The sequence below is a fragment of the Pipistrellus hanaki genome (genome assembly GCF_964339955.1).
Source record: "Pipistrellus hanaki genome assembly, chromosome: 13".
NCBI classification, from domain to species: domain Eukaryota; kingdom Metazoa; phylum Chordata; class Mammalia; order Chiroptera; family Vespertilionidae; genus Pipistrellus; species Pipistrellus hanaki.
Window position 1 is genome coordinate 24,774,755 of NC_140515.1, and position 12,063 is coordinate 24,786,817.

At 47.5% G+C, this 12,063-nt stretch overlaps 1 protein-coding gene across 8 annotated transcripts in view; it reads left to right on the forward strand.

Moving 5' to 3' along the window:
* The first annotated feature begins 254 nt into the window (after window positions 1–254).
* Window positions 255–12,063, forward strand: part of GRM7 (glutamate metabotropic receptor 7) — a 732,546-nt gene continuing 720,737 nt past the window's right edge. For all 8 annotated transcript variants that reach the window (XR_014796613.1, XR_014796614.1, XM_084901928.1 and 5 more), the window contains exon 1: window positions 255–1,160. Coding sequence is in view for 6 of the 8 variants with exons in the window: in XM_084901928.1 (XP_084758054.1) it covers window positions 642–1,160 (519 nt within the window). In the remaining 2 variants the exon portion in view is untranslated. The remainder of the gene's footprint in view (window positions 1,161–12,063) is intronic.

The window sequence follows — 12,063 nt, forward strand, 5'->3', positions numbered from 1 at the left end:
TGGGGACCTAGAAACTCCCAATCGCAGGCACTCCCTCTCCCGTACCCCCACACGCCGGCCGCCCACCCAGTCCCCCCCCCCTTCCCCCTTTCCCCTTTCCCCAGCACGCAGTCCCTCCCTGCGTGATGATGCAAACCAGTGGGGAGGGCGGGCGCTGGGAAGGGTGGGGATAGACCAGGAGCTAGCGAGGGAGGGAGGGAGGGAGTGGGAGGAGGAGGAGGAGGAGAGGGAGCCGAACGACCATTTAAAGCGATAGCAATCCGTGCCCTCTCCCCAGTGCTGGGCTGTGGAGGAGCTCCGGCGGCAAGCAGAGAGCGCCCGTGCGGAGCGCCGGCTGGCGAGCCCGAGAGCGCAGGGCGCCCGGAGCTGGCAGGCGCCGCGGGACCCCCCACACTCTCCTCCTGCCGCCCCTCCCCGGCTGCCCCCACCCTCGGTGACAGCAGGAGCCCCCTCCGGGCTTTCCCCGAGGAACTCATCCCACGGAGGAGCCTGGACCCCGGCGAGCCCGCCACCCACCGCACCCTCCAGCGCCGCCGCCGCCGCCGCCGGAGCCGGAGCCGCGGGAGCAGCCGGAGCCGCCGGGGCCGCCGGGGCAGCAGGAGCCGCCGGGGCAGCCGGGGCGCCGGAGCAGCGGGAGCAGCATGGTCCAGCTCCGGCAGCTGCTCCGCGCCCTGACTTTGATGAAGTTCCCCTGCTGCGTGCTGGAGGTGCTCCTGTGCGCGCTGGCGGCGGCGGCGCGCGGCCAGGAGATGTACGCCCCGCACTCGATCCGGATCGAGGGGGACGTCACCCTCGGGGGGCTGTTCCCGGTGCACGCCAAGGGCCCCAGCGGGGTGCCCTGCGGCGACATCAAGAGGGAGAACGGGATCCACAGGCTGGAGGCGATGCTCTACGCCCTGGACCAGATCAACAGCGATCCCAACCTGCTGCCCAACGTGACCCTGGGCGCGCGGATCCTGGACACCTGCTCCCGGGACACGTACGCGCTGGAGCAGTCGCTCACGTTCGTGCAGGCGCTCATCCAGAAGGACACCTCCGACGTGCGCTGCACCAACGGCGAGCCCCCCGTGTTCGTCAGGCCTGAGAAAGTGGTGGGCGTGATCGGGGCGTCGGGAAGCTCCGTCTCCATCATGGTAGCCAACATCCTGAGGCTGTTCCAGGTAGGGGGGTGCTCCCTGCGGGACAAGCGCGCCGAGCCTCCCCGCGCTGTTTATCCTTTAAAAAAAAAACAAGCTGGACTTTAGGGTGCAGGGTCAGGTCAGCCTCCGCGCATCTCCACCCGGGAGGTCCTGCGGCACCCCTCGCCCCCCACCCCACCCGAGGAAGTGCCTTCTTCCCTGCTAGGTTCCTTTCCCCGCACCTCTCCCCTGTCCGCGCTCCACTCCATCCATCCAACTGGGCACCCTGGATTTACGGCCCCATTTACAAGAAGCAATCTGCGAAAAACAAGGCGATGATTTAAATGGGTTTGCATTAGAGTGAAAAACGGCCCCCAAACAGGCTGGTAAAGTGCAGCGTAGGCGCTGGGAGTGTGAAAGAGGAGAAGACAGACGCCTGGAACCCGGGCATCTTTTACCTCCCGGGCCTCCTGCCCCCAGCCGCGAGCCGCAGCGGCCCCGGGAGGACTGGAGAAGCGCTGGGGAGGCGCCGCTCACACCCAGGGCTGGGTCCTTGCCTGCCTGTGGGTGCTGAGTGCCCACCCCTTGGGCTGGCTTCCCCGACCTGTAGCCCGTCTCCCAGGGTGAAGCTCCCCAAGTGGGGAGAGGCTCCCCTCAGACTCAGACGTGACCCCGTGGTGGTTTGCTGGGTGCCAATGTTGGCACCATCTAAATGGCACCGGCAGCCCGGCCACGGGCAGGAGCTGGGCGATGGGCTTTCTACTCCTGCCCCTTCAGAGCCAGAGATGAGCTCATGCTAACAGAGAAACAAAATCGCTTCCCCTGCCTCATCCCTCCTCCCGCCCTTTCCCGAGACCTCCCTAAGGCAGCCCACTCCCCCCCACCCCACCCTACCTAGAGCCCCTCAGCCACAGTCCTCTGCTCCCAGGACAATTCCCGGAGCCGGGCGAGAAGGAGCAGGGAGCCAGGCAGTGAGTGGGGCGCACTGAACCGGGCCCGTGGTCCGCAGGCTCCTTGCTGTGGGCGCCAGAGGGCACCCACCAAAGGGGAGGAAGGCGGAGGGGTCCCCTAGGCGGTGAGTTCCACCGCAGCTCCCTGGCCAGCGCTTCTGCAGCCTCTGCTCTGCTGCTGCTGCCATGCTGCCATGGGGTATTCACGGATGGCTTTGGGGTGAAGAAACTGAGGGTCTGTGAGACTGTGGGTTGCCTTCTCCTTGTCTCTCCATGTGTCTCTTTCCCTCCTTTCTCCCTCATTTTCCCCCCTCTATTTTTTACCCTTCCTTCCAATGCCTGCCTCTCCTCTCCCTTCGCCCCCACCTCCTAGTTTTGGGTCTGTCTCTGTCTTGAGGGGAGCCTTTCCTGGTGCACAGCGAGCTCTCTCCTGCCTGGCAGTGCCCAGACCCGGGTAGTCCCGCCCAGATGTTGGGCTGACTCTGGTGCCCTGTGGCCCCAGTTAAAGAATTGGCTCCCTCTTCCGGGCTTTTCCTAAGGATGTTGTTGGGTTTCTGGAGGGGATTTCGTGTGAGATTCAAGCTGTCACCACATCAGCTCCCTCTCAGGAGTATGAAGTTTGTGTTTGTGCCAGAAGGAGGGGTGCCTTCCCGACTGCAGCCTGATTTGGCCTCTCTGAGGTCCGGGCCTCCGAAGTAAGCAGCCTGAAGATCAAGTGCCTTGGGGGCAGCCTTCACTCTGAGCTGAGGCTTTTAGGAAGAGCTGGAGTTGTTCAAAGCAAAACCCCAGAGCTGCCTTCTTCCTGGAGTTAAGGCTAGACTACTTGAGGGGGCAGTAGAGGAAGAGGATTCGTCAGAGATCACCTGGGAATCCCCCTGCAATTCCCAGTGGTTTTTTTGTTTGTTTGTTTGTTTGTTTTTGTTTGTGTTTGTTTTCAGAACCCTGGGGGTGGAAGGAGTGTTTGGTGGTTAGCATATTGAAACTGTTTTGCTGCCTGTTTCTGTCTTCACTCTGGGAGGTCCTGCAGATGGGCCTGCCAGAGGAAAAGAGGGAAATTTCAAGTCCAGAGGGAGGCTGCAGACTTGGTGGAGGACTTTTGCGGAGCCAGGTTCCAGGGGGAGCTGGCTCCTCTTCTGGTGTGTGGACCTGAGGCACTTGTGAGGAAAGAAGCTTGCCTTACACGCAGTCCCTCCATTCCCTGGGCTGGAAGTAGAGGAGCCGAATGCTAGTGATAGCAGCATGGGTTGGGAGCAAAGCCATTCAGAGAAAACACTGTCATTCCCCCCTAATTTGCAAATTGCAGCTATTCATGTTGGAGTGAGCAGCTGGGGGGAAAGAGCCCCCGGCTTTCACCTGCCTCTATTGAGAAGAGGCTGGTAGGAGGAGGAATGCATCAACTTGTAGCTTGTGCTTCATGCTGGCTGTCGCTGCAGGTGTGGGCATCCTGGTTAAACACTGCCCGTGTTGGAATATATAGCAGCTCTTTTTGCATGTGATCTTAGAGACTCCTGGCATACAATCCAACCCTCAGGTTCCAGACTGTGTAAACTCGCAAGCTGAATAGAGAGAATAGTGGTATCCAGACCGACCCATTGTTCAAAGGCACAGGGGAAAGGAAAGGGAGCTGAATCTTCCCTGCGATTGCTGGGTTCAGCTCAATTAAGATGGTCCTATAAACACGAAGCTCCTCTAAATGATTGAATTCCAGTTCTCTTTTCCCCAGGCCCTGGGGGTTGGTTGCTGTGGGGACCTATGCCAAACCTATCCTTTAAGACAGAAATGTATGCTGAGAGAAGCTTCTAGGCTTAGGGAAGGAATACCTAGTGACTCAATCGGGGGTTGCTAAGCGCTGGGGCGCAGGAGGGAGTAATGAGATAGTAATGGATGTCACCAATGCTGCTGCTGCCAGCAGAGCCTGGAACGAAGTTCCTCTCTGTCAGTGAGGGCCTGGGCGAGAAGGACTGCTCAGATGCCCATAGCGTGTTCGGCTTCACATTCTCACTTGCCTGCCTGGTGTCCCACAGAGGTAAGCTGAGCCAGTCTCTCCCTCCCTCTCCTCTATCAGAATTGGTTAGCGAGTGGCATGGCTGAGGGCAGGATTCATATCCAATGGGTCTTACAAACCCAAGAATTTGAGGCTAATGAAATTAGTGTGTGGCCAGGGCTCTGCCAACTATAATTAAGTCACTGTTACCACCCTGCAATGCATTTCCAGCCTCAAAGAAGCATCGGAGAAGAATTTCTGGAGATTTGTTCCTGAGCCTGGCCACAGTAATACTCTCTGATGTTGAGAAAGATTAAATGCAAATGAATATTGACGATCAGTAACACGTTTTGAAAATAATCACCGGGTGGGGATGGCTAAACATAGAGAGCTTATGTAACACAGTGCCCAGAGGCTAGATCCCCGGACCACTGTTTCATGGGCTATAAGGAAGATTCATGATAGCGGAAAGTAATGGGAATGTGTTTATTCAAGGCTTCTCTGGTATCGACTTGAGAGCAAATACTCTGAGAGTATAAATTACTCTGACTACATCCTGGGTCTGAATGAGCCATATTTCACGTGCAGTGTCATAGTCTGAGCTGTAGACTTGGAATTGAACGGCGTCTGTTGCAGTTCTGTTCCCTCAACAGCAGCTCAATGGGAAAAGTGTCCACTTGACCCTTGTCGGAGGATATTGCCAATCTAAGCCTGTGGCCTGTCTGTCACAAGTGAAACACATTTGTCTATTTGTAAGTGTTTTCTTTTTGTCCACTGAAGCTCGAATATTATCTCAGACTTTTAGGGTAACATTTTATATATAAGTGCCTAGTGTTCTTTCTCCCTTTTTTCTTCTTACCTACCTATCATCCATCCGTCTGTCTATCTGTCTGTCTATCTATCTATCTATCTATCTATCTATCTATCTTATGTAATTGGATAGAATTGGGTACCTAGTATGGTGTGGTATTATTATTGTGTTGTTGTTTTTCTAAACAACTCTAACTTACTCTTTTTAAAATCTCATAAATATAGATGTCAATGCCATTTGGCATAGTTTCTATAACAATCTCTGCCTCCACATTTACTGTTTCAGGAAATTTACCTAACAGATGGTGAGTGGGCAATTTTTAAAGGGGCATTTAAAAAAAAAATCAGAGAGGGAAGGAAGAGAGATAGGCACATACTATATTTGAAGAGACCTTCACGTGTATTCTACATATTCACTCAGTCAGGGTGTCTTTGGACATCTTTCCTTTAAGCATCATTGAAATAGTGAGTGCCTTTAATTCAATTTTATAAAACATCTCTTTGTGTCATCATTTTGCTTGGAGAAAGATTGCTCTTGTCAAAACACTTGTGTTTCCAGCATCCACTTTGAACATTTGAGTGAATTTGGGGGTCATTTTAAGAATAAATATTCACATCTTTGTAAATATCAGTCTAGGTGATTTCCCATAGTCATACATTTCCCTTATTATTTTATTTGTGTGCTCCTTCATGACATAGATATTAAGGTTAGTGAGGAGGAAAATGAACTCCTAGGTCAACTCACTGCATGGTAATGACTCGGCAGGGAGTAAGAATGGTGGGGTTTATAGTAGCAGGCATAGCTCTCATTGTTCAGTGTCCTGTCCCCTTTCCTCTTGCAAAAGCACCAGGCCTTTCTTGTGGAAAACTGCAAACAGTGGCATTCTGCCTCCCCCTTGGCCCCAGGAATGACTGGCTCAGGTGTAGGCATCTGACCTTGGCTCCGCCTATCGGAATCCTCCCCAAGCTTTTCTGTCGAAGAAAAATGGACAAATTGTCTTTTCTTCCCAGAACTTCTGAGCTGGGAATATATGACTTCAGACTCCCCGTGGACATGCCACACAAGAGGATCCTTTCTGCAGGAAAAAAGCATGCCGCTGAGCAGGGCTGAGTGAGGGAGAGAGGCAGAGCCTGGTTGGCATCCTGGAACTCCCAAACCCAACTCACTCATCACTGTATCCCTGAATTTCCAATGCTTGTGGGGCTTTTGCTTGTTTTTTGTTTATTTTTAAGATTTCCTCTCAGCCATGTCAAAAGCAACTGAAGGTATCATAGCTACCACCGCCAATATCCTATCCAATTTCCGACTTCAGGTAAGGTCCACTGACTGGAAATCAAGTGACAAATCTTCTCTGACAGCCCTAGCTGCTTTGGCTTAGTGGTTAGAGTGTCAGCCCTTGGACTGAAGGGTGGCGGGTTCGATTCTGGTCCAGGGCACACCTTTTGGTTGCATCGTCCCCACCCTGTTTGGGATGCAGGGGCATATGCAGGAGGCAACCAATCAATGTCTCGCTCACATTGATGTTTCCCTCCCCTTGTCCTCCCCTCCCTTCTGGACTCTCTAAAATTTTTGGAAGAAATATCTTCAGGTGAGAGTTAACAACAACAAAAAAAATCATACCTGATATTTTCTTCACTTTTAATAAAATTCTTCTAGCCCAGGCTTGAGATATTCAAAACTTTGCATCCTTCCCCACCCTTCCCAACATTTACATTTTGAACTTTCAGCATTTGCCATCTTGATGCAGTGCAGATAGAAGGCAGACACTTTCTGATGTAAATTGCAGCCTATAGACCTTCCATTTGGAAGCTTTAGAGTCGTACTCAGTTCCTTTCATTAAAGCCAATCTTCCCTTGATGTCCCTGGGGCGCAGAGCATCTTTAAGGCATAATGGAGTGGGAAGTGCTTTCACTCGGAGTCACTCTATAGTAAGCATCAAGCCTAATGTTTCTCATCCGTTTTACTTTAAATAGGCAAAAAAGAAAAGTGCTAAACACATCTTCCCCAACAACTAAACTGCACATTTGATGACTATTTTAGAGGACATTTTTAAAAATATATATTTTATTGATTTTTACCCAGAGAGGAATTGAGAGGAATAAAGAGTTAGAAACGTTGATGAGAGAGATACATTGACCAGCTGCCTCTTGCACACCCCACACTGGGGATGTACTCGCAACCAAGATACCTGCCCTTGACCGGAATCGAGCCCTGGACCTTTCAGTCCGCAGGCCGACGCTCTATCCACTGAGCCAAACCGGTTTCGGCTATTTTAGAGGACATTTATGCAACACGTAGTCAGACTAATCAATGGACCTTGTGCCAATTGGCACAGTAAATATATATGTTTCATGCACTTCATAAAAGTACAAAACAATAAAATATTTTCACAGGTAAATATTTATCCAAGAAGAGTTTGCTGCCAGCACACTTAACATTGTTAATTTCCATGTTTGACAAGTAACCTCCTTTCAGTTATATTTACTACTACCGGTAAATGTTTCTTGGATCAAAGGTATAAGGTCAAAAATAAAATGTACGTGATTTCAATAATACAGAACACATACTTTATTTTAAGAGATCAGAAGTTCTCATTTCTTTTCAATCATAGTAGTAGTGACCATAACAATAATTTAAATCCTTACCAAGCAATGTACTGTAAATCATCTCATTTAGTCTAGAGACAATAGTCCTGCGAAGGGCCTATTTCCCTCCCTGTTGTACAACCGAAGAAAGTGATTCTCAAAACTCAAATCACATAGCAGGTAAGTGTCAAAGATTAGATTCAGATTTAGATCTGCCTAACAATACTCAGGTTGGTAGCCAATAACCATGCTGCTCAGTTGTACAAACACAGAAATGCTTAAAATAATTACAGCTCTGCCTTCCCTGGAGTTAGAGTGGCTTAAACACATCAAAGATGCTGATTGCTTAACCACATCTGTTTACAGAAAGATATCATATTTTCCATTCTAAAACAAGATTAAGTCTGTGGCTCTATAGGAAGTTGAGTACACACAGCCTTACCTCCAAATCCAAAGATGCCGGCTCTTCATCATTCAACAGGTAGTCCTGTGTGCAGGCCATAAATATACAGGAGAGTTTTCATTCAAACAAATGAGAAAGATGCTTCTCTTTGTCCTGATTCAGTGCCCACCATTATGGATTATGATGGCTCTTCTTAAACTTGATTTCATTCACTCCGCTCCTTCTGCAGACCTCCAGTGGGGAAATCCATCATTCAGATGTATGTGCCAAGTGAGAGGACTGTATTAATACAATTGCTGAAAGTCAAGTTGAAGAGCACAGGAAATACATCCTAATAAATGCAACATTAATGTTTGTGTGGGCCGCAGAGTGAGGAGCAAGAGAATTTTCAGTTTAATGGATTATTTTGCCTGTTGCTATAAAAGTGCTGCAGTGTAATAGTTTTATAATTGGTCATTTACAGAATTCTCCATCTCCGGGTGTTATGCTTTCTCCATTGTGGGCCTGCTAATATTTTTCACTTGGTCTTGATGGAAGATAGCAGGAAGCCACACAGAGGGCTCAGACTGCTTTTCTGCATTATCATTTAGATGTAAATATGCCCATTTATTAAAGTACTATTTAAACATTTTTATCATGTTTTAAATGAATTATGTTCTGAAGTTGTTTGCATAGGCAGACACAAGAGGGAATGTTTTCTAATAGAAAACACACTTCTATCCAAGGACTTATTGGAATTTTCATGTAAAGGTTAAGAGTAAAATTCTGGAGTTAAACCTGAATTTATACTCACCACTTATTACCTGACTGTGATCAAACAGGTACCACACATCTCTCATCAATTTCTTTTTAAAAAATATGTTTTTATTGATTTTAGAGAGAGAGGAAGGGAGAGGGAGAGAGATAGATTGACGAGAGAGAAACTGATCATTGACGGATGGCCTCCTGCACACCCCCTACTGGGGATTGAGCTGGCAACCCAAACTGGTGCATGGGTTGATGTTCAACCACTGAGCCACACAGGCCAGGCTACATCAATTTCTTTATCTTTGAAATGGGGCTAATAAAAATGTATCTGCCTGATTTAATAATTGTAAGGACAGCAGAAAACATGCATGGAAATATTTTAGCACCAAGTTTAGCTTACCATGAGTATTCAACACATTTAAAAGTTATTATTTTATTATCATGCTATCATTAAATGATACTCTTGCTTAGATGTCACTATTGCTAAATTTGCTGTAAAAGTACTATAATAATCCAGGCTGGATTCCACCTTTCTGTTTCTTTTGTCCTAATGGGAATTGAACACACAGAGAGGAAGCAGGCACTTTAGTGATGCTACTCATGAATTCCCATGGCAATGCTTAGAGCAGATCATGACGTCTCTGGACCTAAAATAGTGGGGAGGCTGTGAGCAGCAGGCTGCAAAGTTGGCCAGCCCCAAGTTTGAATTCCACAGTGGCCCTTTTCTAGCTACAGAACTTTGAGGAAATTGCTTAAACTTTTTGAGCTTTACTGTTAGTTTCTCATCTAAATTTTTCCAGAAATATGTATTAAATATCCTCATATGCATGATTCCATATGCTTGGATGTATGGTAAATAAAATAGACAAGAGCTCTCTCTTTGTTTCTCTTTATTTATTTTCTCCCTCCCCTCCCCTTCCTTTCTTCCTTCCTTCCTATCTTTCTTTTTCTCTCTTCTCTCTCTCTCCCTCCCTCCTCTTGCTCTCTCTTCTCTCTCAGCTTACACTGTCACAGAGTCCCACCTGGGCTCTTAATTCTGGTGCTCACTTGCTTCCATACATGGTGTATGCATCTGTGTAAAGGCTTTGTAGAGCAGCAGTTTATTCCCTTTCATTGCTGAGTAGTAGTCCAGTCGTATAAGTGGAAACAGATGAATGTTATAAGTCAATCGTATAGTACCTTAGAAGCTGGCGAGTGCGATTGGATAGGAAAAAGACTCTGGAGCACAGAAGCATATTTGGTTATGAGTGTTGGAGGGGTGCATTCTAATTTTAAGTAAGGTGTTCAAGAGAGAATTCTTAAAGACTTGAAGTGAGGGAGTCCTCAGAGGGATTTGGGGGAGACCATACCCTGAAGCAGTGTCAAAATTCAAAGGTAGAAATATGTCTGGCGGGTTAGAGGAATATCAGGGAGGTCAGAGGTCTGAGTAAGCAAGTGGGGAGGAAGGGGCAGCAGGAGGGCTAGAGGTCAGAGAGGTATGATGGGGTAGGTTGAGTAGGTCCTTGAAGGCCGTCATTTGTGTTTTGCTGTAAATGTAGGCAGCCAGCGGTAGGATTTTAGCACAGGCTTGCCATGACCTCTCTCTTGTTTTAGAATGATGGGTCTACCTGTGGTAGTGAGAATGGGGAGAAGAGTGGGACCAGGTGAAATCTCAAGAGGCAATTCGTGGTGTCTACTAGATAGATGTTAGCGGCTTGTGCCAGCATATTAGCAGCAGATGTTCCAAGAAGTGGCAGATTTGGAAGGTTGTGACAGCCATTTCAATGCATATGTGAAAGGAAGGAAAGGACAAGGCCGAAAACAGGATTTGGGGCCTGGATTAATGGAAAAGGGAACTTGCTGTCACCTGAGAAGGAAAGGGCTTAGGAAGAAACACAGTTATGGGACTACAGATCGGTTTTGGAGATATAGAATTTGAGATTTTGTTTGTTTGTTTTAAATATATTTTATTGATTCCAGAGAGGAAGGGAGAGGAAGAGAGAGAGAATCATAGATCAGCTGTCTCCTGCATACCCCACACGGGGAATGGAGCCTACAACCCTGGACATGTGCCCTGACCTGGAATCAAACAGTGACCTCCTGGTTCATAGGTCCATGCTCAACCGCTAAGCCATGCCAGCTGGGCTTTTGAGATATTTTCTTGATATCCAAGTAGAGATGCAGTCACATGAGCAAGTCTGCAGTTCTAAGAAAGGTCGAGACTAAGGATACATATTAACACTGTATTCTCAAAACATTTAATAAGTATTCGCTAAAAATAATTATCTGGAAAAAAAATCCTGTATAGTTGTGCCTTGAACAACATGGGGATGAGGGGCACCAACGTTCTTGCTCAGTCCAAAATCCATATATAACTTCTCACCCAAAACTCAGTGGTCCCTTGGGATCTGGGGGGGATTGGTTCCAGGACCCTCACAGTTACCAAAATCCCTGGATGAAAAGTCCCTTACCTAAAATGGTGTAAAACAATGCATATCATCAGCCTCCCTCTCTTTGGACTTTCAATCGCAGATCAAAAATACTGTTTTCAATTCACAGTCGGTTGAATCTACAGATGCAAAACTTCTGGCTACAAAGAGCTGACTGTATATTTATTGAAAAACATATGCATGTAAGTGGAATCATGCAGCTCAAACCCCAGTTTGTATTCATTCCAGTTTGCATTCACAGTAAAACTGAAAATAAATAAATAAATAAATAAATAAATGGTGTAAATTATTGTAATAGTGTGTGAGACATAGACCTTTCACTGTGATGTTGTGGCCACAATCACATTTTGTAAGTCTAAGTTAGTTGTGATATGGTACCTCTTTAATTAGAAGAAATTGAGAACAGTCTAGTTCAGTGCAATTATTTTATGCCTCATCAAACTCAGTGGAGAATTTGCATCCCTGATATACATCAGAGTTTAAGTGGGAAAAGTAGTGTCCTATAATAACCATATGGAGAGCTACTTTGAACAGTTTTTCCAGGGATTTCTCATCTTTCATTCACTTTGCGATTGAAAGCAGGGCAGGGAAATTTTTATTCATGGTTTTGAGCTCCCTTTGGAAATCTGCAAATCCTTGAACAGTTTTTGTAGGGAAACCAAAATTCTGTCCATATTCATTTGACTATCAGATATTGGTCTAAACATGTGCTTAAACTTTAAAAAAGTCCCTTGCGGGTGTGGGGGCATGGTTTCCCCCACATACTTAGGATCTGGGCTCATAAGGGAGAAAACTGATGGATGTTTCTCTCCCTCTCCCTCTCCCTCTCCCTCTCCCTCTCCCTCTCCCTCTCCCTCTCCCTCTCCCTCTCCCTCTCCCTCTCCCTCTCCCTCTCCCTCTCCCTCTCCCTCTCCCTCTCCCTGTCAATGGAAAACATATCCTCGGGTGAGATAAAAAATAAACACATGACCACAATGTCTCTGCAAATCTGTAATTTCATTTTAACACTATCATTATGTAAACTATATTTTAATTA